The sequence below is a fragment of the Brassica napus genome, chromosome A3, assembly GCF_020379485.1.
Source record: "Brassica napus cultivar Da-Ae chromosome A3, Da-Ae, whole genome shotgun sequence".
NCBI lineage: Eukaryota > Viridiplantae > Streptophyta > Magnoliopsida > Brassicales > Brassicaceae > Brassica > Brassica napus.
In genome coordinates, this window is record NC_063436.1 from 6833903 (window position 1) to 6861667 (window position 27765).

At 36.5% G+C, this 27765-nt stretch overlaps 6 protein-coding genes across 7 annotated transcripts; 4 read left to right on the plus strand and 2 right to left on the minus strand.

Moving 5' to 3' along the window:
- Positions 1-318: 318 nt before the first annotated feature.
- Positions 319-2187, minus strand: LOC106345879 (F-box protein At5g51380-like). The gene is made up of 2 exons (XM_013785086.3): positions 791-2187; positions 319-706 (listed from the first exon to the last, which is right to left on the minus strand). Exons 1-2 carry the CDS (start codon positions 1990-1992, stop codon positions 439-441), a joined length of 1470 nt encoding a protein of 489 aa, XP_013640540.1. The 5' UTR covers positions 1993-2187; the 3' UTR covers positions 319-438.
- Positions 2188-4068: 1881 nt separating this feature from the next.
- Positions 4069-7369, plus strand: LOC106345878 (splicing factor-like protein 1). Of its 2 annotated transcripts, none has more exons than XM_013785085.3 (2): positions 4069-6459; positions 7073-7369. In XM_013785085.3, exon 1 carries the CDS (start codon positions 4183-4185, stop codon positions 6433-6435), a length of 2253 nt encoding a protein of 750 aa, XP_013640539.1. In that variant the 5' UTR covers positions 4069-4182; the 3' UTR covers positions 6436-6459; positions 7073-7369. The 2 variants fall into 2 exon arrangements, with proteins under 2 accessions (XP_013640539.1, XP_022571208.1); XM_022715487.2 differs by having other exon boundaries at positions 7182-7369.
- Positions 7370-7960: 591 nt separating this feature from the next.
- Positions 7961-11572, plus strand: LOC106345877 (ceramide kinase-like). The gene is made up of 13 exons (XM_013785084.3): positions 7961-8213; positions 8327-8497; positions 8581-8748; positions 8814-8906; positions 9360-9452; positions 9645-9855; positions 9956-9979; positions 10081-10168; positions 10284-10433; positions 10508-10609; positions 10686-11036; positions 11107-11173; positions 11249-11572. Exons 1-13 carry the CDS (start codon positions 8088-8090, stop codon positions 11387-11389), a joined length of 1785 nt encoding a protein of 594 aa, XP_013640538.1. The 5' UTR covers positions 7961-8087; the 3' UTR covers positions 11390-11572.
- Positions 11573-13403: 1831 nt separating this feature from the next.
- Positions 13404-16203, minus strand: LOC106349610 (polycomb group protein EMBRYONIC FLOWER 2-like). The gene is made up of 12 exons (XM_022717168.2): positions 16011-16203; positions 15729-15791; positions 15507-15634; positions 15271-15335; positions 15114-15166; positions 14956-15009; positions 14817-14876; positions 14567-14613; positions 14398-14471; positions 14142-14250; positions 13838-13927; positions 13404-13768 (listed from the first exon to the last, which is right to left on the minus strand). Exons 1-12 carry the CDS (start codon positions 16179-16181, stop codon positions 13669-13671), a joined length of 1014 nt encoding a protein of 337 aa, XP_022572889.2. The 5' UTR covers positions 16182-16203; the 3' UTR covers positions 13404-13668.
- Positions 16204-21683: 5480 nt separating this feature from the next.
- LOC106349609 lies at positions 21684-23760 on the plus strand. The gene is made up of 6 exons (XM_048765130.1): positions 21684-21807; positions 22207-22445; positions 22548-22751; positions 23184-23477; positions 23559-23651; positions 23731-23760. The coding sequence occupies exons 1-6, from the start codon at positions 21684-21686 to the stop codon at positions 23758-23760; spliced, it is 984 nt and encodes a 327-aa protein (XP_048621087.1).
- A 2209-nt stretch (positions 23761-25969) lies between these two features.
- On the plus strand, positions 25970-26833 carry LOC106349608. Its single transcript, XM_013789597.1, has one exon. The coding sequence runs from the start codon at positions 25970-25972 to the stop codon at positions 26831-26833; it is 864 nt and encodes a 287-aa protein (XP_013645051.1).
- Positions 26834-27765: the final 932 nt, after the last annotated feature.

The following is a 27765-nucleotide window of genomic DNA, read 5'->3' on the forward strand; positions in this document are numbered from 1 at the left end:
AACGGAAAAACGTTTTTACATCAAGTGCTTCCTGTATTCTAAATTGTATAAAGAATCAAAGAACTTGTTTTCATGAGTTTGTAAGCTGTGCTCCAAACCAAGCACACAACCCTTCATCAAGATATCTCTTCCCCTTGTTTTTGACTGCAAGCAGCTTCAACCTGATCGTCTTGTCTACAAGCTTGTAAATAATTTCCACATCTCTCGGTTGTTCAATATCTCATAATTGCTTTACATATATACGTGTAAATTCTATAGCTTTTTTTTTTATTTCTCCAATTTGAATGAAAAGCCACAATAATCTTTGAAATTTGATACTACGGACGAGAAGAGTTTTATTATTATACATAACAACAGAACATTGTATTACACGAGAGTTTTGAACATTGACTACATACTTGTTATTAAAGGCAGATTTTACAACAGATTTTGTCTAAATCATCTCTTCTTGAAGAATTTGCCGCCTCTCTTTCCAATTCCAGCACCTTCGAGCTTGGACGAGAGATGAGACCTTGTGTCTGGTCTCCACGTCAGTTCTTTGAGAAGTGAGAACAAAGACGAGAGTGCCGGTGAAATCTCGCTGTCTTTTATATTCTTACATGACACCACTCTCATGCTCTCGAGCTCTTCCCAGTGCAATATCACCGACTCTAAACCGCCTGTTGTTAGGACTGAGCATCCTTCCAATGACACAAACCTCACCTTCCTGCAAGCAAAATAAAATAAAATCATCAAACGCCGAAATAAAACTAGCAGAATAGTTCATATCATTGCAAGTGAGATCTGATACCTGAAAGCTTTAGCCAAGCTGAACGAATCATCATCCAATCCCCAGCAATCCTGAATATAAACCCTTTTCACTCCATCACACACCTTGAACAAAGCTCTCAACCCTTCTTTATCATTCAAACAAGACCTCACGAGCTCCAAACTCTCCAACCCCGGACAAGACCTAAGCATCTTCTCCGGGCCAGGACTAGAATCAATCTTTCTACAAGACAACACTCTCAGCCTCTTCAAACTCCCGAAATACGAAAGCGCAGCTAACCAACCACCATCATCCATCTTATGATCACAAACCGTAAGCTCTTCAAGCACCTCACAGCACTGCCCTATCGCTTTAATCCCATCAAAGCTACCTTCACAGCCACTAAGCTCAAGCTTCACCAGCCCCTTACACCCTTGTGCTAATATCGTCAAACCAATATCGGAAACAGAAGAAGTATACAGTCCCTCCACGCTTCCCACCAGTCTCAACACTCTTAGGCCCTCGCAAGCAGCGATGCCACGTAAGAGATTATCGTTACACTTGCGTAGCTCAAGCTCTTGAAGATCGGAACAGTGCTCGGCTAAACCGAGTAAACCTAACTCAGTAGCGTTGGTCACCACGAGGTTGAGCAAATCGCAGCTTCCTCTTCCTAACACCCTAAGCCCTCTATCGATCACTTCGCTCGGTAAAAGATTCTCCTCCCAATTCGACGAGTCTGATGACACGTGGCACGAAGTCGATTTGTGGCAGAGGAGGATGCGCGGCGGATTCGGATTCGGATTCGGATTCATACACGCGTTTGATAAATCGATGCTCGTGAGCTTGGGGAATCTCGAGACGAGCTTCTCGGATAAGAGGAAGTCGTAATCGAGGAGCTTTAGAGTGCGGAGACGGCGTCCCTGGAGACTCAGCCACCGTTTGCAGACGAGAGAGACGTCGTTGTTGTTGTTCTGGGAATCGGGAAGCTTCTGGAGGATTCTGAGGAGGAGAGAGTCGGGTAAGGAGAGCGTTCGATCGACTTTGGAGGAATCGAAATCGAAATTGAAATCGAAATCGGAGGTTTGGGGTTTAGACGTGGATCTCGGCGATTGAGCCTGGATCACGGCGGAGACGACTTCCTTGAACGACGTCGTGGGGTGGTTGAGCCATGACCCGGTCCAGCTCGAGCGTCTTCTTCGTAGAGGCGATTTGGGACTCGTCGGCATCTTCTCCCGAAACGACATCGTTTTCCGAGACTTCGATTCGATTCTTTCTTCTTCTTAGTGGAGATTATTTGTCTCTGAGATAACGCGAACTGTTACAACGGATACTTTGAAAGATATGGTTTTGGGAGAGAGAGAATGAAAGATGAGAGAGAGGAGAGGTTTCGAATTTTATTTTTTGTGGGGTAAAATGAAGGAGCAAGCAATTAATGGGTATCACGCTGGGATTAGAGTTGACTGTGGGAGTATAAGACAATAGATTAGTCTTTCGCACATCTCCCCACTATTTAATGGGTCCACTGCACTTTAATTAACTATCCTTAAACATTAAAGCTGTAATAGCTCATTTTAGAATTGTACGGACTAAATGAAATTGGAATCAATGGAAAAAAAAACAGAAAGAAATATTGATAATTTGAAGAATTTAAAGAAATGATGATATATGTATTTGTCTTTTAATTATATTTAAATTATCTTATTTCAATAGTTTCTCTCCTTTTTTTATGAATCATTTTGAATTTGATTCCATTTATTTCACAAGAATGTATGCGATCAAAATTTAGTTTTTCCAATTAAATGATAATATTGTTTGAAATTATGAGTAACTAATTCGACATGATTCCATTCATTAAAAAAATATTTCTTACCATTCCTACAATTAATATATTGCCAATAAGAATTAAGATATATTTTTAAAAATATCAGAAATTTAATTAAGATAAACTAAATATAACACAAATAATTATTAAAATACATATAAGTTTAATAAAATTAAATTAAATTAAATTTGAACGTATCAAAATATTTTACAAGTTAAATATCAAACAAAATTAAAAACAAAATAATTTATGAATTACAGAGCATATTGGAATATGCACTTAAATAACAAACAGAATACTAAAAGAAGTGATGAAATACATAACTGAATAAAATTAGAATTTAATGGGAACACAACACAGTAAGCATTAAATTAGTTTAATCAAGTAAGACATACTACATGTTGCTGTCGGTAACAGATACCTTACTTTCAGGTTTCCCACTTGTACACACACCCGTAAACAACGGCAGTTTAGCTGCCTGTTAATGTGGTTTCCATATTCTACGATTTAGCTCCTAAACAATACTACCTACATATTGGAATACGAACACCCACTAAGTTAGAATAAGGTCCTACAACACATTCCTAATTTGTAAGTTATATTCGTCGCTTTCCACATCCTTTTCCGGTGACTTGAACTACATGCCTCGACGAGGACTGACCCGGTGGTGATGGACCTTCTATGCTCTGGAATTTCCAGACTCGCTTGCCCTTAAGTTGCTACCAGGCTCAACTCTGAATTTGTAAAAATTCAATAGGCCGGAAGCTTAAAAAATTTTTCGGCCGGAATTAATTACAAAAACAAGGAAAAAAATTGTAGTTATAGAGAATCGAATCCATAAACGGTAACTTACTTATTATGTATGTTTTGCCAGTTGAAATAATGAAACTTTTGTAAAAATGAAAATCGATAATGTATCTATTTTAAAAATCGGCCGGAAGCTGATGGTTCTTCCGCTTCCTGCCAGGGCCGCTACTGTACTTGCTACCGATTCTTCTTGTCAGTGCATCCTACACCTGCGTGTGTTAGACATCCTCCACCTGATGTCTACGATCTACCATATTTAAAATGTATAAGACAAAAAATACAGCTCTTCAAAATTTACATTTTGTATCATAGACGAAAGGCATCCATCAGGTTGTGAACGAAATCTTCCATGCAGCTCATTGTACAATAATCGAATCGAATATTATATTCATGGATCCGATTGAAAATATTGGAAATATTCATTGGATATAAGTTTTAAGCTAAGCTTAACCAGTTCTATTTCACTCATCTACACAACTTATGCGGATTTGTTACAAGAAGAGACCTTAAAGACGAAAACTGGCTAAGATTCAACACTTTTGTTTTCAGTACAACTTTGTAAACGTTAACTTGATCAAATATAGTGTCGTTAAATAACAATTTGGGCTTTGAATGGGCCTTAGTCTGACACCAGCCCAACAGACCTAAGCCGCCTCTTAAAAAAGTTCCGAGCCTGGTTCTACTTTTGTCGTCTTTCTCAAATCGCAACTTGACCTTCGTTAACTTCAAACCTAAACTGCCCCTCCTTCATCTCTTTGCTTTGAACTTTCCTCCTAAATCTGAAACCCTAGCTCTCGAGCTCGCTATGGATTCCATCGAATTGAACAATTCGAATCCTTCCCTCGATCAACCTCCTCCTCCTTCCTCTGAAACCGTAGCTTCCCTCGCTCCCGATCAGATTCCGGCTCCCGAAGCTACCAACGGCGAGAAGAATCAATCCGATGATACCACAACCCGGAGGAAGCGTCGGAGCAGGTGGGATCCTCCGCCTTCCGAGTCGGTCAACAATACTACCGCCGAAGGTGGTGGTGGCGATTCCGGTACCGGGACTAGGAAGCGTAAGTCGAGATGGGCGGACGATGAGCCGAAGCCGACGATTCAGCTTCCTGATTTCGTTAAGGAGTTCGGTGGAGGTATCGAGTTCGATCCCGAGATTCAGGTTTTGAATAGCAGGTTGCTTGATATCAGTAGGCTGCTTCAGTCCGGTATGGCTTTGGATGATAGACCTGAAGGCCAGAGGTCTCCTTCGCCTGAGCCTGTGTATGATAACATGGGGATTAGGATTAACACTAGGGAGTACAGAGCGAGGGAGAGGTTGAATAGAGAGAGGCAAGAGATTATCTCTCAGATCATCAAAAAGAATCCTGCTTTTAAACCTCCTGCGGATTATAGGCCTCCCAAGCTCCAGAAGAAGCTGTTCATTCCGATGAAGGATTATCCTGGCTATAATTTCATTGGTCTTATTATTGGTCCCAGGGGGAATACTCAGAAGAGAATGGAGAGGGAGACTGGTGCTAAGATTGTGATTAGGGGTAAAGGGTCTATGAAAGAAGGTAGGCTGCAGAAGAAGGATATGAAGTACGACCCTGCAGAGAATGAGGATTTGCATGTTTTAGTCGAGGCTGATACTCAGGAAGCTCTTGATGCTGCTGCTGGTATGGTTGAGAAGCTCCTGCAGCCTGTTGATGAGGTGCTGAATGAACACAAGAGGCAGCAGCTGAGGGAGCTTGCTACCTTGAATGGGACTATAAGGGATGAAGAATTCTGTAGGCTGTGTGGTGAGCCAGGACATAGGCAGTTTGCTTGTCCGTCTCGTTTGAATACCTTTAAAAGTGATGTGCTTTGCAAGATTTGTGGTGATGGTGGACACCCTACTATTGATTGCCCTGTGAAGGATACCACTGGGAAGAAAATGGATGATGAGTATCAGAACTTTTTGGCAGAGTTAGGAGGAACTCTCCCTGAATCTTCTCTTAAACAGAGTAGTACTACCTTGGCTCTGGGAGCGGGAAGTTCCGGAAGTAATCCTCCATGGGCTAACAATGGGGGCAGTGGGGCAAGTGCGCATCCTGGCTTAGGGTCAAATCCAGCCAAACCCTCTAAAGAATATGATGAAAAAAATCTGTACATTGGGTTCTTGCCTACGATGCTCGAGGACGATGGTTTGATTAATCTTTTTTCACCCTTTGGTGAAATTGTGATGGCAAAGGTAATCAAGGACCATGTTTCTGGTCTGAGCAGAGGCTATGGTTTTGTGAAGTACGCAGATGTCCAGATGGCCAATTCGGCAATACAGGCGATGAATGGTTATCGGTTAGAAGGTAAAACACTTGCTGTCAGGATTGCTGGTAAACCGGCACCGCCTCCTGGGCCACCGGCACCTCCGCCACCTACTCAATCTTATCCTCCTCCACCATCACAACAATATGGCGCTGGTGGGCAACTGCCAAATCCTTCATATTCACCGGCTCCAGTTCCTTGGGGTGGTCCTGTTCCTTCCTATTCTCCATATGCTCCTCCGCCTCCTCCTCCTGGTTCTTACCATCCTGTCCCTGGTCAACATATGCCTCCTTATGGAATGCACTACCCACCACCACCACCACCTCCTCATGTGACACAAGCTCCTCCGCCTGGCACTACTGCTAGTGAAAGCCAGCAAAGCTTCCCGCCAGGAGTAGTACAAGCAGACAGTGGTACTCCTCCTTCATCTGTGCCACCAAATGTCTATGGGAGTTCGCTTGGACAGCCTCCATATATGAGTTATCCATCTTATTACACTGCTGTTCCACCTCCAGTGCCGACGTCGTCTGCTGATCATTCCCAAAGCATGAGTAACATGCCATGGGCCAGCAATCCTCCGGTGTCGTCAACTGATCACTCGCAAGGTCTAGGTAATGCACCTTGGGCACCTAACCCTCCTATGCCACCTTCTGTTGGATACTCGCAGAGCATGGGGAACGCTCCCTGGGCTCCCAAGCCTCCAGCACAGCCACCTGCAGAGAATCCATCTGCTGTTGGAGATTCTGAGTATGAGAAGTTCATGGCTGAGATGAAGTAGCATTGGTGTTCTAAGGAGAAAGAGGTAAGATGTCCTCATTTGATACTTTTTTGGCATGTCACCCTACAAGTTTTATATTTGGAATTTGAAACTGGTCATTTGGCTTTAGCACTTGATAAAAGTTTTCATCCTCAAAATTTCTACCTTTAGAAATATTTTTTTTCGGAATATCATTTTTAGACTTGAAGTTGCAGGATGAACCAAGTCGAGCATGTTGTGTGATACTAGCCTTTTTCGAAAGTTTTTTCTCCTTGTTTATAATTTTGTAAGATGTTAACTAATTGATGTAGCTCATTTAATCTGGTCAATGTTGTGTTTGTGAGCAGTCCCACAGCTAAAGGAGCGTATGTCCTGGTATTCGATTCTAATTCATAGAATTTGGTAGTGAATGATCAAAATATTAATCAATCTAACCCTGTGATTTTTTTTCAATCTCTACTCTTTGTTGTCTTCTATGTTTATTCAGTAACTCCTAATGTGTTTTCTGTCCCATATGTGTGGCATTTGTTTTCAGTTTTTCCATGTGACAAGATCTAAGGTGCCACTAGCATAGGTTCCAAAATTTCGTCTCTCTTTATTCTTTGCAGCTTATTGACATGAACCTTTTGTTTTCTTCTATTGTTTAACTTTTTAACAGGTGTGATGTTTCTTGGAGCTCTTGTACCGTGTGATTTTCTTAAATCTTTCTTGTTGGAAGTTTGGGACTCACATCTTAACCCCTTGCTGTGATGTTGTGAAATATGCAGAGATTCAAGCTGGAAGCTCTCAGTTAGTTCATAATGTTGCGTTTCAGAAAGGCCATAATATATTTTTATCCAATGTTTACTGATAATAATTTATTTCTGTACCTTTTTCAGTTTGGGATTTGAAACTTGTGGTGGGTATTGGTGTCGCATAGCATATCATATCTAGTTCCTGAAACATGTTTGGATTATTTAAACTTTTTTTGATAGAAAGCATCTTAATAAGTTAGGTGCAGACTGATGGAAGATAGAAACTGTTGTTTGAACTTTGAAGTGTGTGTGCTTACGTTAACAATTTTGGCAAGTGGTGTGATGTGGTGAAACTAGGGATATGGGCATGGAGGAAGTTGCGCATGTGCTTTGTTCATGTTGTTGCCTTGGCAAATTGGAAATCTCTGTCTGAGCTAAAGGCGTTACCGTATGAAGGCATTGTTCCGGAAGAATACATATCTCTTTAGAGAAACAAGAAATGTTCTTATATCTTAGCTATTGTTATTTTAAACAGTGCTCTCGCATAGGAAGGTAAGGTTAATAAAAAAATTAGATCGGCTTTTAGATGCAATGGTTTCCACATATAAATATTAGTAAGTACACACTAGTTAGAGGTGCAATAAAATGACAGTTGAATATTAAACGTGTAAACAAGATAATTAACTTTAAATACGATCTTAAAAAAAAAAGGACAAACTTTAATGAAGGAGGCCCAACTATGAAGTTAGCCCAAAATGGCCCATTCAGAACTAGAAATCCTCTGATGCTCTCAATGTATTCCTTCTTCGTGCAACGACGACCGTTGACGTTCTTCGTCGGAAACAAAAAGAAAAGTAATTTTAAATTCAACGACGAATTGGGAAGTTTTAATCTTGAAAGCCGAAGCAACATCTCGATTTGATCTCCAGCTCGAGTACGATGGACGGCAGCAATTGTGAATTGTCGGTAATGAGCGGGTGTTTTTACTTGGATCATGTCGGAGATGTTTTGCTTACACGGAATCAACATGGTTTGTCCTGGAAATGTTTGGATTCTTCAGATTGTGTAAGATCCGCCAATTGATTGTCTGTTCGTTGACTTTTTATCTTTATGCTCTTTTTCCAAATTTGAGAACGTTCTTAAATGTAGTCCCTATTATTATTTTTTTGTGTGCTAAGGAGGGAACGACTTGTTTGGGAATTGGAAGTTGGGAGAATACTGAAACAGAGATCAAGTTGTCTGATATTTATGCTGTAGAGTTTGATAGCTATGGCTTGGTGCATAGTCCAAAGTCAGGCCTTGGACATGCCAAAGAATGTTTCCGCAAACGCTTGTTAACTACTCAACAGGTTTTCCTTCTTTCTTTCTAACCTTGTTTGTCCCTTTTGTTGTTGTTTCTTTTGGTGTAATGAGAATTTTGCTTTCATATTAGATGTATCGGTTCACTGTCCACGGATTTCAAACTTCGCCAAAGGAGCCTTGTCTTTGGAAACTTGCTGCATTCACTTTTGGGCATATGGATTTGCAGACGTGCCAGAGCTGGATGGATCAGTTGAATTACACTTTGATCAAGGATGTTGAAAGACCAAGAAATCTTTTGGTAATATCTCTTTCTTTTCTTCTTTTTCTTGTTGCTCCTATTTCTTATGCTTGCGACCTCTTTAGGTATTCGTCCATCCAAAAAGTGGCAAAGCAAGTGGCCTTAAGATATGGGAAACGGTCTCCAAGATTTTCATTCGCGCTAAAGTTAATACTAAGGTCTGTTTTTAATCACATTATTACTAGCAGAATGATCATCTAGTAGTTGCCTTTGTGAGTGTTGTTATAGGTTCATCTTTGATGGATAAAGGCATAGGGATATTACTTCTTGGAGTATTTGTTATTGTGTTCTATGGTAGAGCATTAGGGGAAATGTTATTACCATTTATTGTATTTGCTTCTTTGGGGTTTGTCCAGATCAATAGTTATTTATTGTTTATTCTTTAGTCATTTAAAGCAAAGTGAGTAGTAATGCGTTTTAGTAGATATTGCAGCATGACTTCCACAGTTTTTGCTATCTGAGATGTTGTGTTGGCCAAATGAAACTTTCTTTGTCTCTACAACATTGCATAGTTTCTTTAGATAATATAACCTCTCATTCAGAAAGACATACGTGTTTTTCTCACTGTGCATACTATAACTGTCCTTAGTTTGATATTCTTGATTTACCAGGTGCTTGTAACAGAACGAGCAGGTCATGCATTTGATGTAATGGCATCCATCCAAAACAAAGAACTCCATTCATACGATGGCATCATAGCTGTTGTAAGTTGTATACCTTTCAAGCTAAGTGCATCTGTGAAATATTTGTGATGTGACATAACATAACCTTCAATTCAATACATTTATGATGAAGCTTCTCCGCTCCTGTTTTCACATTTTCTTCCTCATGGATCATATATCTTTTTTTTTTTTTGTCACTATTTTGATATCTTGGAAAAATCGACCTATGTACAGGGCGGAGACGGTTTCTTCAACGAAGTCCTTAATGGATATCTTTTGTCAAGGCTCAAAGTCCCTCTTCCACCAAGTCCTTCAGATTCCTTTACCACTGTTCAAAGTAGAGGTAGCTCCTCAGTTCCAGAATCAGGAGATGGAGTTCATGAGAGTGACCAAAAGGAACACTTCCCTCTTCTTCATGATTCAGTTCAAGAGGTCATGAATTTCAGTATGTATTTGAATCAACTTTAATCTCATCTTTGTTCAGATTGGTTTAGGACTCTCAACTAGTTAGTTGTAATCTTTGGGTGTTACTGTTTTCCTTACAGGGACAGTCAATGGCTCATGTCAAGGTCAGTGAGTTTTGTTCCGTACAAGACATTCATTTACTCAAGTATCTCCACCCCTTTCTTATTTTCTATTTGTCTTGTTCCCTTTTCTTAACAATTTGCAGGAACTGAAGATCCTGATCATCCCTTCAGTGGTGAAAGGCCTAGATTTGGCCTCATCCCTGCAGGCTCAACTGATGCAATAGTTATATGGTATGTTATAATCCTTCTACTAACAAAAGATGATCGTGTGCCATATATAAGAAGATCATGCGTCAGTTGTGTTAGCTTAAAGTTTTAAACTACTGTTTATGCGCTGTCGTATTAGCACCACAGGAGCTCGTGATCCTGTAACATCTGCGCTGCATATCATTCTAGGTAGAAAGCTCTTCCTTGACGCAATGCAGGTTGTGCGGTGGAAAACGACACCAACATCAGCGATTGAACCTTTTATTCGTTATGCAGCCTCATTTGCTGGGTAATGACTAAATCCTTTTCTTTAATTGATTGTTCTGATCTCTAACAGAGTTTCTGTACAATTGATTAGTTCAGATACGGGTTTTACGGTGATGTTATTTCAGAGAGTGAAAAGTATCGGTGGATGGGTCCTAAACGCTATGATTATGTTGGAACTAAAGTATTCTTGAAGCACAGGTATTTTTCCCTAACATGTTTACCAATTTACGCTGCCGAGATGTGCTGAACAGTGTTGGGACTATGTTAATGCAAGATCATATGAGGCAGAGGTGATGTTTGAAGAAGCAGAGAACGCTAAAGCTTCACCACTCACGCGGAGCAAGACATGGCCGTTTCGAAGTACAACAAGATCAGAGAAGATACTGTGTCGGGCAAAATGCAGCGTTTGTAGCAGTAAGGCGGAGGATGGGAATAGTATACGCGCATCGTGTCAAGAAAAAACAAGATGGTGTAGAACGAGAGGGCGGTTTCTGAGTATAGGTGCTGCGGTGATGTCAAACCGAAATGAGAGAGCACCTGATGGTCTTGTCGTGGATGCACACCTCTCTGACGGTTTCCTTCATCTCATACTCATCAAAGATTGTTCACGTCCCAAGTACTTATGGTAATGCCTTGTTTGCTTCTTCCAATACATAGTCTAGCACACCTTTGAACCATGTTCTTTATGGTTGCAGGCACCTCACTGAGCTTGCGAAGAAAGGCGGGGAGCCTTTGAACTTTGAGTTTGTGGAATATCACAAGGTTTGTTTAGTGTTGAAGACATTTATTTGTTTCTGATCATCTCTAACTCAAATGTATTGCGGGTATGCACTACAGACACGAGCGTTCACGTTTACTTCGATTGGGGAAGCTGAGAGTGTGTGGAACTTGGATGGAGAGATCTTTGAGGCTCACCATTTGTCAGCTCAAGTCTTGCGTGGTCTTATACCTCTCTTTGCCTCTGGTCCCGAGGTATAACAACATTGCATGTGGATACTTTTCTTTGTATGGACCTAAGTGAAAGCTATATGAGATTGAAACTAGATAAGTATATGATAATGGACATGGCAATAATATCATTTTATATATCCAAAGGGATTCAATGTATGTAAACGTTGCCAATTCAATATATGAACTCAGCCTCAGGGCTGCCTTTGTCTCTGTGTGCAACATTTTGTGCTCTGGAGGGATTGCAGTGTTTATCTTCTTGAAATATAAATATGATGTGATCTTTGAGTAATATACATCAAGTAAGAAAAAAACAAAACAGGTTTCTAGTAGGCCTGGGTGTTCGTAGGCATGTTCGGATTATTCGGATTTTTGCTACTATGCCTATGAGTTCTATTTGGGTTTTACTAACTTTTGGATAGTTTATTTCTGGGTTTGGTTCAGATCGGATTATAATCAATATTTGAAATCTTCTAAAAATCTAAAACAAAAATTAAAAAATTAGTCAAAAAATATTCAAAATATATAAATTATTCAAAAATCTATTTTTTTTTGTTGTTCAGAATTCAAAAATATAATTAAATGTTAATGAAACTACCTAAACGAGCAAACAGATTAAAATATGTAAAAATTCTATTTGCAGTATATATTGACTGAAGTGGCAAGAAAGCCAGAGAAAAAGCTTGCAGAGATTTAAAAACGAGCCTAGATAACAAGGAGTGTTGGATAGTCTCCCCTGTGAGGAAGAAAACGACTCCAGAATCCTTGCAGGGTAGTCGCCGTCAGAGAAAATGTCAGGTCTAAAAAGAGCCCTTTTGGTGTCGCCTAAAACAGGTGTTACATGGTTTAACACATTAACTTATTATATTAAAAACTCTATAAATTAATAATGTTGGTACTATGGTATTTTATTAATTTATAGAGTTAATAATTTACAAAAAAAAGTTATATAGATTTTCTATTTTTGAATATTTTTTATTTTTAAAATAAAAAAATATTTGATTTTATCGTATATACATTAATTAAATTTTAGAAATTCGACTTTCATCTTGTTTTATTATATTATTTGGTGTATATTTTAATGTTTCATAGAATTTGAATGTGACTTTCGTTATAATTTTACTAAATATTATCAAAACATATTGAAATGTTAAAGAGAAATAGAAGTATTTTCATTGTGAATATGAAACCAACAATATAATGTTTAGTTTATACTTATATAAAATGTATATATAGACATATTATTTATTTATGATTTTAATGGGACCGTATATTTACATAAAACTTTTCAAAAATTATTATCTTATTATTTTATCGATTTGTGTCATATTTTGAATCAGCCCAATTCGGTACTCAAAAATTTATTAATTTATAGTGTTTATTTAATTTATCGAGTATTAATTCATAGAGTTTCTACTGTATATATGAAAATTAATAAATGAGAGAATGGATTAAAAAAATGAATGCAATCAACAATGTTAACTAAACCTAAAATGTTATTGTATGATAACATTTTTTTTTTCTTTGTAACACAAATACCATTGCAATTTAAACAGAAGAGCTTGCTTTGCCAAAACATCGGCCTCTTTGTTCCTAATACCGGGAATCTAAATAAGAGAAAAGACCTCAAACTATCTGAAACAATACCATATAATTCAACAAAGCTTGCCCAGACTTGACTGCTTGATAGACTGAATAAGTTGGGATGAATCAGACTGAAACTGCACTCGATGGAATCACATCTCTATGAACTTCACGACCGCTTCTTAGGGCCAGTTCCTCTGCTATCAAGGGTGATCTTATAAACCGTGAGCTTTCCTTATACGAGACCACAAACGTCTCCATTAGTAAGAAACATAATCTAAGGGACGACTTTATGATCAATGGTAAATAAATAAAAAAGAATGGATGGGGGAAAAGGTAAAACCTCAAACTAAGCCAAAGAAGAAGGAAAAAAGTAGTAATTAAATAAAATCCTACAATCAATTCAAGCATGAACCCTAGAATGAATTCTTCAATGCTGATGGACAATTATTTAGCCCCGTTTCATTAATTCCCTACCATTTATCGGGTAAAATATATTTCAGACAACTGTAATATACAAACTTTCTGTAAAGAAAAATTAATAACTCCAAAATAAAAATTAAGTAATTTAATAACACTCAAACGGGAAATTAAGGGATAATGTAAAATAATAACATCCAAAACGAAAGAGGATAAAAGGGATCCAAAAGTAGTGAAAACCTACTCTCATATCCTTTTTCTATTATTTAGAGTTTTTTAAACTTAAAATAAAGGCTTCTGGGTCTTCAATTTGCAAGCTGTTCGAAAAGCACCATACAGTTGTTCAAGGTTTGGGCGTCAAGGCGCCCATAAATCTTCAGTGTCCAGATATACTTTTTCCAGCACCTACACAAGTACTCACATTTATCAATAAAACCCACTTTCTTCTCTGAAACACCTAAAGAGTTAAATTACCAGAGCAAGTCCAGATTTCGGACCAAGAAGGGTCCGTGTAGTTTTGAGAACGCCTCACATCCACATGCGATGCAACCACCTGTGATAACTCTGCAAAGGGTCAACAACCAGTGTCAAGCTAATGCTTTTTTTTTTTTTTTTTTTTGTCAGCAGCTAATGCTTTATCCTATCATTATCTTTTTTAATGTTAAAAGTTGTGCAGGAATATCCACAAACTATATATAAACCACATGTGACGCCAAATTTGTTTGCATTAAGACTCGAAATCATATGTACTGAAAAGAGAGAAGGCGTATATACATACCGGTGCTTCTTCATAAAAGAGTTCCACATGTTCATCATTTGCAAGTCTGCAGGACCCATTCCTGGAGGAACTGTTTGGCTCTTCTCACTTTTAACAGAGTCAGCAGCATCTGAAGATAAAAAATTTAAGAAATTCTCAAATGATCCAACGTTAATTGTCTAATGCACATAAGAAAGTAAATTAGTCATAAATATAAAACTAAACAGGTTCCCAAAACTAAAAATCCAGATAAGATTCATTACAATCAAACACATACCGTCAGTCTTAATTGGCCTCGGCCTTGGGTTCCTTACCGGAGTCTTCTGCTTCCTACGGCTGGATTTCATTGAGCTGTTATTGTAATTTTTTTTCATGGTTTAAGTAAGATTGTCACCTAAATGCGAGTAAGATAAGTAAAGTCAACATAATAGGCCAAGACAACTTACGAGAAAGGGTATGGTTCCAGCCTTGCGTTAGGGTCGCCCTTATTAGTCTGAATTTTGAAAAAAATACAAAAGACAGATAATATATTATAGCACAATTTCTACTACTAGAAGGTTTGACACTGTTGTGCCATCGAAGACAATAGAAGATATCATAGTGTTGCAAATAAGGAAATATTCCAGTTCTCCTATTTAAACACTCAAAAGTCAACAGCGCATTGGGAATATTATTTTGGAAATAAGACGTACTAACCTCGGTGAACGTTACCTCACTCTTGAGAGACACATTTACAGCCGGATATTTTTCATTTACCTAAAACACAAGTGGAGCAGATTAGTGGGAACCATAAAGAATACTGAGCAATAGCTAAATGAGTTTTGAAGTAACAAACCCAAAATTCGAAATTGAAGAGATCATGGGTTGATGGCATGTGACACTCCAGGCCCTAAAACATGATTAAAACAAAAAAAAAGATTGCATCATTTACATAGAATATTCACTAGTATATTTTACTCAGAGGTGTGAGTGAGAGTAGAAATGAAAGTCCACCTTAAAACTGGCACATTTTACTGAGCAGATTGGACAAGTGAAGTCTCCAGTTACTGGAAGAAAACAGAATCCAAAATGTAATTTATGATACACACACATATATATATATATATTATACACATGGGTATGAAACAGGTTAATGATTACACAAATATACCTTCAGTTTTCTGTAGTTTGTTGTTATAATATCTGTAATTGAAAGCAACTTGTCCTTTTCTCAACCTATGCAATGGACGTAGAAAAGTTATTCAGAGTCGACATGAAGAGGTGGACAATATAACTCATCAAGTTGTAGGCAACATTTCCCAATAATAGAGAGGGGGAGCCAAAATTCAAGAAAAACTGATAACTATAAAATTAAGGGAAAGGAATTGTAGATTAAACTGAAGTTACCTGTTAATTGGCAACACTACCGAAGAGGCAGGGAAGTCATTAAATGAAAATGAAGAACGATAAGGAGGATTTTCCGTTGCTCCAACCTCTTGTGCAGATATGGTGACTTGGACTTGCTGTGGTGAGCTCTTCAAACAAAAGAAAAGTTCAAGAATTGTAAGATACTTTAACACAATTAATATTAGAGTAGATGATGGAAGTGTGAAAAGTGTGAAAAGTTACCGAGGTGAGGGGGTTTCTGGGAACCTGAATCTCGACACACTGCTCACTCATTATACACTTTAGCTGCAGAAATAGACAAGTCATACCAGTAATGTTTCCATAATAATGGTGAATATAGTAAAACTAACAAAATTCACACTAGCAAGTGTTTTCAATTTACATTTTCAGTTACATGAAAGGTTAAATCCAGAGAGTCCATGTTTCATTATAGGGAACAAAGAAAATGAAAAAGGAAACAATAAAACCTAAGTTTATTTAAGAAAACGATTAAGGCAAGATTACCTGTAAAAAGTAAGGCTGCATTTCAACGAGAGAGACTGAAGTTGCTCTCTCTCCCAAGCCCATATTTGGATATTTCTTCCAGGACGAATAGAGAGTTTCCAAGGGTATTTTGCTCAGGAAGCAATGTCCTCCTATGTTGCCTGCCAATACAGAGTAAATAGAAACTCTCATGATAATTTATCTATAGAAGAAAGGCACACTACAAAAAAAGATGTGAATTGTATCACTTAAATTGTATCACAAAATTAAATGATACAGTTTTCAATCATTTATTTGTAAATGATACAAAATATAGATAATTTAGTATCAGTTATAACAACTGATGTCATTTTTAACAAATTTAACATCACTTTGACTAACTGATATAATTCATCTTGATTAGCGTCACTTTAATAAAACTGATGCTAAATTATTAAGTTATATCATTTATATAAATGATGTAAATTTATTCTGGATTAAAATCATTTATGCAAATGTTACAAATTTTACATCAATTAAAAAGTGATTCTAATTATATATATATTTTCGAAAAAATAATTATTAGTATTAACTTCAATTATAAGAAAATGATGTAACTATCTCTTTCTTTTACATCAATTAAATATAAATGATACTATTTTATCCTAATTTGTATCAGTTAAAATATTTGATATTAAAAAACTAATTTTCATCACATATTTAAATATGGATATATATATAACTTTTTATCATAATTATATTTTATGTTGATATACTTTGATAAATATTTTATAGTAGAAAGACAATAAGAGATTTAAGTTGATATTTATCTTTAAGAAAGTATAGAATATACAACAAAAAAAAAATTTGGCGTTCTCTCCTAATCAGAAAAAGTTTGCTTCGTTACGTTAACGTCATTCACGATCACAGCATCATCACCTTCCATTAGCTTTTGAAAAAAAGTTTGAATAACAAAAGAAAGTAAGTTTCTTGTAAATTTAATCAATCCTGTTTTTTTTTTCCTCTTAACAATTAAAAGAGTCTTAATATATATCTCTTTCTCTGGCAAAGATTGTTTTGTCTTTTGGTTTCAAAACTCAATAGTGAGCATCTCAGAAAATCAGACGTTGCATACAATTGAGGTAATTTATTTATACTGTTCTCCCATTACTTACTGATATGAAGTTTGTTGGGTTTTGAAGTTCAATTGTTTGTTGTGAATTTCTAAAAGTCTACTAATTGTGAAAGTCTGTTTTTTTCAGGTTCTAATGGATAAATCATGGATAAACAAATCACGTTTATCGCAAGATTACAGATTAGGAGTGAAAAATTTCTTGGATTTTGCATTTGGTAAATCTAATGCACCCATGGTAAAATGTCCATGTACTCGTTGTTCTCTAGCCAAATCTAAGACAAGGGAAGATATCGAAGGTGATTTGATTTGTCATGGCTTTTTAAGTTCTTACACGAGTTGGATAGTACACGGAGAAGATATGTGTGTCACGGAAAATGCAAGAGTACCTTCTGATAGTGCTCATGTTGAACTAGATTCAACTTTCAACCTCTTGGATGATATTTTTCCAGATATTAGTGCAAATATGAATGAGGAACATGAAGAAGGGTCTCCTGGGCAACCTATGGACACTGATAGACCATCAGCTTCAAGTGGAAATTCTAAAAAAGGAGAAGGTTTTGATGAGATGTTTGCTGACTACAATCAAGAGCTATATCCTGGATGCGATAAATTCACGAAGTTGTCCTTTATTCTGAAGTTATACCATATAAAATGTATGTGTGGCATTAGTGACAAGGGGATATCCATGGTGCTTGATTTGATGAAAGAAGCATTTTCACATGCCAAATTGCCAGATTCATTTAATGACATGAAAAAGGTTATTCGCAAATTAGGAATGACTTATGAGTCAATTCATGCATGTCCAAACGATTGTATGTTATATTGGGAAGCTGATGCAGAAAGGGAAGTTTGTAAAGTCTGTGAGGCCTCTCGTTGGAAAGATACAAAGAGCACAGAAGTATCTGGATCAGGAAAAAAAAAGAAGAGATCTCCTGCAAAAATTTTGCGTTACTTTCCCCTGAAGCCACGGTTACAGCGTTTATTTATGTCATCAAAAACTGCTGCCCACATGAGATGGCATGGATCTGCTACTAACAATGATGGTAAACTACGACATCCAAGAGACGGAAGGGCTTGGAAGGAGTTTGATAAGAAATATCCTGACTTTGCATCTGATCCAAGAAATGTCAGACTAGGGTTGGCGACTGATGGTTTTAACCCATTTGGTACAATGAGTAGTAGTTATAGCATCTGGCCAGTGATATTATTTCCTTATAACTTTCCACCGTGGATGTCAATGAAGCAGACGTCAATGATTCTCTCGATGGTTATCCCCGGAAAACACATGCCTGGTAATGATATTGATGTTTACTTGCAGCCACTTATCAAAGATCTGAAGGAGCTATGGTCTGATGGTATTAAAACGCTAGATGCTTCCACAAAACAAACATTTGACATGCGAGCAGCCATCATGTGGACAGTAAGCGATTTTCCGGGTTTAGGAAATTTGTCGGGTTGGAATACGTATACAGCATCAGCTTGCCCAACCTGTAACTTTGATGGAATCGGACAACGTTTACGACATGGAAAAAAAAATTGTTTTATTGGTCATCGTCGTTTCCTTCCTCTAGATCATGGCTTTCGGCAGAATCGAACAGATTTTGATGGAAAATTAGAAACCAGATCTCCACCAGCCAAATTGACAGGTTCCACAATTATTCATCAATTAGAGCAAGTTAATGTTACTCTTGGTAAAAAAGATAAGTCTGTGGTAGTTGGAAGAAAGAGAGACAGAAGTGATGCCGGAGGATCTAGTACTCAGCAGTGGAAGAAAAAAAGCATATTTTTTGAGCTGCCTTATTGGGAATTTACAATGTTGCGACATAACTTGGATGTCATGCATATAGAGAAGAATGTGTTTGATAATTTAGTCTACACATTGTTGGATGACAAAACAAAATCGAAAGATAATCTGAATGCCAGAAAAGATCTTCGTGAGCTAAATATACGTTCTGACTTGTGGCCTGATGATAATGAAAAATATCAAGCTGCATGTTTTTCTCTTAACAATCATGGGAAAGACATTTTCTTAAGTGTCTTAAAGAATGTTAAACTGCCAGATGGTTATGCTTCTAACTTGTCAAGTTGTGTTGATGTTAACAGTCGAAAGCTATCAGGTTTAAAAAGCCACGACTGTCACGTGATAATGAGAGATTTATTATCAGTCGCAATTCGGAATCTGCTCCCTACAGATGTGTCATCAGCCATTGTCGAGCTTTGCCAATTTTTTAGAGATATATCTGCAAAAGTTCTTGATATAGATGAGCTTGATAAATTACAAGATCGTACTGTTATGACTTTATGTCGTCTGGAGATGTTTTTTCCTCCATCGTTTTTCACAGTGATGGTACATTTAATAGTACATCTGACAGAAGAAGCAAAACTTGGTGGACCAGTTCCGTTTCGTTGGATGTATCCGATTGAGAGGTGCGTTTTTTTTATTATGTATATGTCTGTATATGTATATACACAAAACTGGAAACTTACATGATTCAGTTATTTACAGGACTCTAGGATACTTCAAATCATATGTTCGAAATCGTGCCAAGCCTGAAGGTTCTATAAGTGAGCAATATTTAGCTGATGAGTGTATAATATTTTGCTCAATGTATCTAAATGATATAGAGACACGATTTAATCGGATTGGACGCGTTGATGATCAACCTCCAGTTGAGATTAGTATAAGAACAAATTCAGAACTTCCACATATTTTTCCAAACCATGGAAGATTTGTTGGAGCAGGTCAAGTTTATTCTCTTAATCATGTAGAGAGGCAGCAAGCACATCGACATATATTAGTCAACTGTCAACTTCTTGATCACTTAAGAGAGTAAGGTTCTATAATTATTTTAGTTATTTTTTCTTGACGTCCTAATGTACATGTTTTTTAACTGTTTGTATAGGAAATACAAAAATGAATTGTTGACAAAACAATCTCATCAGGGCAGGAGGAATCGTGCTATCGACATTGACCGAGAAGTTCATATTAATTTTTCAGAATGGATCAGACAGAAAGTACAGACTAATGAGATAGATGGGATAACTGACGATTTACGATGCTTGGCTATGGGTCCGTCTGAGAAAGTTTTAAAGTACACAGCTTACAATGTCAATGGTTTCAAATTTCGGGCAACAGAAAGAGAAGCTAACCTGAAAACACAAAATAGTGGTGTGTATGTGGCTGCTGAGACTATGAGCTATGCTAGTTCTCGTGATTCAAACCCAAGAACAGGAACTGTTAATTACTATGGACATCTGATTGAAGTTATGGAGCTAAATTACTATGAAGTTTTCAAAGTTGTATTATTTAAGTGTAACTGGATGGACACTCGTACAGAACGAGGTTATAAGCAGGATGCGTATGGTCATCATATGGTAAACTTTTCACGTTTTTTACCCACTGAAGAAAAAGGGGATGAACCATATATATTAGCGTCTCAGGCAAAAATGGTTTATTATGTGAAAGATCCTTCTGAAGTAGAGTGGAATATTGCTGTTCATGTTCAACCTCGAGATGTGTATGACATGGGTGATTCAAATGATGCATAGCCGTTGGAAGATGGTTTCGAACCTAGCATCTCTGTTTCTTCTTGAGGAGATATTTAATTATTTATTTGGTTATTGGTTTTTAGAACGTTAAAGACTATTTTGATGATGAATTATTTTTACAAGTTGTTTTTTATGCTTTTGTCTCTCTTCTTTTTCTCCTGGTTTTCGTATAGTCTTTTTAACATTATTCTCTTCCGTTGGTTTTGTTTTCCTTGTTTGTTTGTGACTTATTAATTAGGTGCAGAATATGATGGAAGTAATAGTGCCTAAATATTTATGTTGCATAGCATTCGATGGTCACTTCAATAGACACATGGTGGGCTTCGTTGTCAAATAATTCCATGAGCTTTCTATCTCTGATCTTCTTAAACATTCTACATATCAAGTCACTGAAAAGTTATAACATAAAATATAAAATTTCTTTGTCAAACAGAAAATATATAGCTGTTGTCGGTGACAAAGGCTCTTGGGCATCCAGGTGTCCTACTCTAGCTTGAGCTGTATGTCCATGTTAAATGCATATTCAAGTGTGTGTGTTTTCTATGTGTGCGCATGATATATAACATGAACGCATCCAGGTGTCAAGCACGCCAAGTGAGCAGTCCTCATATACGGTTAAGGGAATCTATATGCTGCCCCAGTATAATTTTGTGATCCTAACTAACTTAATTTTTATGCTTACGGATCAGCACACAAATGATAAGAAAACTCTAAAAATATATTTATTTGGTGAAAATTAAAATCCCGCTATCTTTTCATCTCAAGCGGGAATTGAAATAATTATATTTTTATATAAACTGGCCACCTCTAATAAAATTGTTCTAATTAGGGTTCCTAAATACTAAATCCACGTTCTCTAGGGAAAACTTCCCGCAACCTATCTCTGCGAGTTAACATCGGTGAATTTCATTGGATAAAGGTGATGTATCTCTCTAATTCTATTTTTTTGGTATTGTATTGTATTCTTCACTTTAAATAATGAGAAGAAGATCGTTGATTCATAGATTTGTTGATTTCAATTATTTTAGATCATGGATTACATGGACTCAGAAACACAAGAACCAGATGATTTACCATATCTGGAAACAGAGTACGACATGCCTCCTCCACTTGCTGCCGAATGCAAAAGTTTCAAATGGAAAATAGAAGTTATAGGTAATATAACTAAAAACTATTTCTTTCATTTACTTGAAATTTATTTTCTTAAAACTGTTTATTTTCTTAAAACTGTTATGTTATTTAGTCATCAAATATTTTTAATGTGTAGAGAAAGTTAAATTGAAATTCAGAGAACATATTATTAAACGTAGTCACTACGGCACCGTCATTTCTGTGGGCAAGGAAGATTCAGTTATAGTCAATTTATTTGCTATACCGTATTAACTTAGTTTATCAGGAGAGCTAATGTTTATTCTCCACAATGTCTTGTCTAGATAATCAGCTTTTTTTGTTGCAATGCTAGAATTATTTATATATGCTCCGTTCATAAAAAAAATAGATACTTCATGCTAATTTAGCCTATTATATAACACATATTTTGTTTTTATTAACAAGATACTGCTGGGAAAATCGAAGGCAAAATGATAACATCTAAAGAAGTTTGGAAAATTCAAAATAGCAAAGTGATTGTTCATTTTGACGAAGTTAGTGGCCAGCCAATCGGAGAGTCGGGAGGTCTACTAGGGTCATGGTTAGGTCAACTAAGCAATGATGTGAATTTGCTACCCATTAACTACAGTGACTGGAGAATGGTTAATCCTCACATAAAAAATAAAGTCTGGGAAGTAATACAGGTAATACATAACATTTAATCTCTTTATAAATTTTTAACTTTGAGATGTAAGATAATATATTCGTATGATGAACATGGTTTGTTTTTTTTTTTATTATTTCAGTCCAAATTCTGGTTTGATGATCCAGCGACAAGAAAAGTGTTTGTGATGAGTGCATTAGGTAGCAGATGCAAAGATGTCAAACTACATCTTTGGAAAGAATACAAGCGAGACAGTCTAAGTGAGACATTGCTCAATCGACCAGAAAATGTTCCTGAAAATCAATGGGGTCATTTCGTTCACATGAGATTCACTGAAAAGTGGAAGGTACAGTTTTATTTGTTAGATATTTATACATAGTTCTATATCAAATACAAGCAATATTTTTGTATGTGAGATTACAGAAAATGCAAGAGAGGAATACAGAAAGCCAAAAGAAAAATATCATGCCTCATGTATGTGGAAGAAAAAGTTTTTCAAGGAAAAGAAATGATATTGTAAGTAATGTAAAGTTAGTTTATTATATATTGATATAAACTACTTTACTATACTAATATTATATATATTTATGCATGTTACAAAGACAATCAAGACTGGAAAACGACCATGTCGAGCAGAGTTTTTTATCGAGACTCGTACAAAACCTAATGGAAGCTTTGTATGTGAAGAAGCAAAAACACGGGCGGTTAGTTTCAGTCAATATTATCATAGGTTTGTATGTTAATTCTACTTGATATTTATTCTTCATTTGTGGTTTAGGAAAAACTTACGACGTTGTTGGGCCAAAAGTCACATGTGACAAACAATGCTATTGCTAGTTTGGATGATGAATATGCACAAGTTTTTGGTCCAGAGCGTCCAGGACGAGTACGGTGTGTTGGTCGTGGACCTACACCTTCAAAATTAGTGAACCATTCACCTGTTACGAGACAAGAGATAGAGAATTCAGAAATGGTTATTGACCTGAAGTCACAAGTGAAAGAATTATCAGATCAAGTCAAGGGAATGACTACATTCATCCAACAAGTAATTGGTACTTCAACTGGTGAACAGGTAATAATATATTTTATAAGTTAATTGTATTTTTATACTTTTGATATATGTAAACTAATATATGCTGAACTAATTATTTAGGCAAGAGTATGGGCTTCAAGTTTTGCTGTAGCTTTTGCTAACATACCAAACCCAGCTTTTGCCAACGTACCATCTCCACCAAATCCAAATCAGGTAAATTATAATTAATTTTAGTTTTATAATAAATAATTATTCAAAATATTAACTGATTTGTTGTATAATTCTATTTCAGGAACGGAGTGATGATGCTGTTAGAGACTAAGACTCAGACGTTGGAAGCAATGGCAGTGATCTTCATCAACATTAGTTTAATAATAGTTTCAGTAACTTTCAGTTTATTTTATTTTTATGAATTTGCATGATGGATTAGTTGATTTGATTTCTAATACTTTATTTATTATCTAAATCAGGTTTTATTCATTTAATTAATTTTCCTGCATTTTTATATATATTTTAAATCATAAAAATGTAAATAAAAATAATATTTGTATCATTTATATATAAGTGAAATATATTATAATCATTTATGAAAACTGATATAGATTTAGCATCAATTATATACAAATGATGATAGAAATTTAAATCACTAAATTGTAAATGATACAATTATAAAAATCACTTCTTAAAACTGATATAAATTTAACATCAATACGTAAAATGATAATAATACTTTAAATCACTTGCTTTAAATGATATAATTATTAAAATCACTTTTAAAAAAATGATTCAAGGTTAACATCAATTGTTTAAAATGATATATTATTTAAAATCGCTTGTTATAAATGATACAATTACTAATATCATTTCTAAGAATTGATGTTACAGTTACATCAGTTTATAATAAATGATTTAACAATTCAAATCAGTTTTTCTAATTGACACTAATACTAAAATCATTTCGCATAACTGATCTTAAAGTTAACATCATTTTCTTACAAATGATACATTTTAAAATCATTTAAAATAATTGATGTAAATATATAATTTTATTACATCAGTTTTGATTAAAATGAAGTAAATTATTTGCATCACCACTTTCAGAGTCATTTATTTAACTGATGTAAAAGTTTTTTACATCATTTATAACTAATGCAAATATATAAAATAAATGATGTAAACTAGTCTTTTTTTTGTAGTGTATATTATGTAATATTTCTCTTTTACCCTTATAAGTAACCGGTTCAATCCGCACTAAAAAACACTTTACATTATGATAATATAAAAAATAAAATTAAACAGATTCACTACACAAAACGTGGAAGCTCTTCATTCCAACGATTTAACTAAGAATTCATTAATGTTTCTACACCAAAAAATCTAAAGTTCAAACTCCAGAAAATTCAAATTATGAAGATTATGGAAAAAATGATTACAAGAGATCTTCAACATAGTATATGGCGTATCATCGGACATGGATCTCATAGGACGGCTCGGAGTGACGCAGTTAGACGTGTAATCACAATAAAATAGTAAAATTATCGGCTGCAGAATCGTCTATGTAACATTTACGTCGTTGTAATACCGTAATTAACCGAACGTTAAAAAAAAACAGACTCACAAAACTAAAAATTCAAATAAGATTCATTACAATCAAACACATACCGTCAGTCTGTTCTATCACCTCACAGCCTAGTCCAAGATGAGGCCCCTGCATTAAGTTCCCTACCTGTCTCTTCTGCCTCTTACGCCTGGATTTCTTTGTACTGATATATGTTGTTTATGGTTTGTAAGATTGACACCCAGATGCGAGTAAGATCAGTAAAGTTAACATAATAGGCCAGACAACTTACCAGAAAAGTATGGTTCCAGGCTTCCAGCCTTGCGCTAATGTCGTCCTCATTAATTTTAATTCTTAATGAACATTTACATTTGCAAAGCTTCGGTAAGAGTAATCATCAATTTGGAAAAACCACAAAGACATATAATATAGCGATTTTATAGCACTATATATTTCTACTGCCAGAAGGTTTGACACTCCTACGTAATTGAGGACACTATTCTACAATCCAGCCTTGATGACCACAATAGTTACAGGCCACAATCCATGTCATTGTGATTTCTTCTCTATGCCTTTGAAGACGATAGCAGAGATCATAGTGTTGCAAATAACAATGAAATATTCCAGTTCTCCTATTTTTAAACACTCACAACTCAACAGCTCACTGAGGATATTATTTTGGAAATAAGATGTACTATGCTCTCAATTTCTTTGGGGGGGGACTGAAACGAAGAAGAGCATTGCAAAGGTGGCTTGGAAAACTGTAACTCTCCCCAAGAAGGAAGGGGGTTTGGGCCTTCGAGACATATGTCGCTGGAACAAAACTCTCTGTTTGAAGCTGATTTGGAGGCTGTTCACAGCAAACGACTCGCTGTGGGCTTCCTGGGTGAAAGAGTACAGAATAAAAGGAGGAAATTTTTGGGCTATAGATGTTTCAAAAGCTACATCTTCTCCCTGGCGAAGTTTGCTATCTATGCGCGGTCTTGCAGCGGGTTTCCTGAAGGCAAAAGTGGGTAATGGGCAACGACTAAGCTTCTGGTATGATCGTTGGACGCCTCTTGGGCCTCTCATCACTCGGTTTGGAGAACTTGGCCCGAGAGAACTGCAAATTGATGAATATGCACTGGTGAAGGATGCTTGCAATAGTGAAGGATGGCTTCTTAGGGGAGCTCGTTCCCAGGCTGCTGAGGAGCTTCACCTACACCTTACTACCATCCCTCTCCCCTCGTTAAGTGCTACGGATGATTCTTATGTGTGGGAGGTGGGTGGAAATGAGTTGCAGGAGTTCTCCACGAGTAAAACCTGGAGTCAAGTAAGGAACAGAGCAACAGAACAGCGCTGGACCCAAAATATTTGGTTCAAAGGTCACACTCCCCGCCATGCTTTCACTACCTGGGTAGCTCATCAGGACCGATTACCTACTAGAACTAGACTGGTCGCGTGGGGAATGCAAATACCTTCACTATGCTGCCTTTGTTCCTTGGTGGATGAAAGCAGGGATCATTTATTTCTACGCTGTGAGGTTAGCGGAACTGTTTGGGGCTACGTATTGAGGAGACTTGGCTACTTCCATAGGGGGTTCCATACTTGGGTTGCTTTTACTGACTGGATGAGGCTTCGGGATACGGTGGTGAGCGTGACTCTTAAACGCGTTGCTGCTCAGGCCACAATTGCCAGTATATGGACTGAGAGAAACAAACGCCTTCATGACGGAGTATCTCAAACGCCTGCCTCCTTATTCAAGAAGATTGATCGCAACGTCAGGGACACAATACTTGGAAAGAGGAAGACTGCCCTGTTCCAGCATCTAATGCAGGAATGGCTGCGACATGAATAGTTTTCAGATTCTTTAGGAAAATTTTGCTGTTGGCTTGGCCTTGTTTATTTTTTGCCAAGGTCAACTTAACATAGTATTCTCCCTTTTGTAAAGTTTACAAACTCTTCTCATATTTATATGATATTCACATTTTGGCAAAAAAAAAAAAAAAAAAAAAAAAATCTGATAGTCTTCATTTACCTAAAACCCAAGTGGACCAGATTAGTGTGAACCATAAAGAATACTGAGCAACGGCTAGATGAATTTTGAAGTTACAATTACCCAAAACTCAAAATTAAAGAGATCATGGGTTGATGGCATGTGACATTGCAGGCCCTTAAACATGATCGAGAACAAAAAAAAAAGATTACATCACTACATAGACTATAGTCGCCTATAGATGTATATTTGACTGAGAGGTATGAATGAGAATAGAAATTTAAGTCCACCTTAAAACTGGCACATTTTACTAAGCAGATTGGACAAGTAAAGTCTCCAGTTACTAGAAAAAAATAAAATCCAAAATGTAATTTATGATATATATATATATATATATTTTTTTTTTACACATATGGGTATAAAGTACCGGGAATCCGAATAAAAAAAAAGACCTCAAACAATGAGAAGATATGATTATACCATATAATTCGACCAAAGCTTACCCAGACTTTCCTACTTGATAGACTGAATAGTTGGGATGAATACAATCAGACTGAAACAGCACTCTCTGGAATCCCAGCTCTCTGCACTTCACGACCCCGCTTCTAAGGGCTAGTCCTTCTGCTATTAAGGGTGATCTTATAGACCGTGACCTTTCCTTATACGAGACTACGTCGCCATTACTAAGAAACATGATATAAGGGATGACTTTATCAATGGTAAATGAATAAAAAAGAATGGATGGGGGTAAAAAGTATAACCTCTAACTGAACCAAAGAGAAGGTCAAAATAAT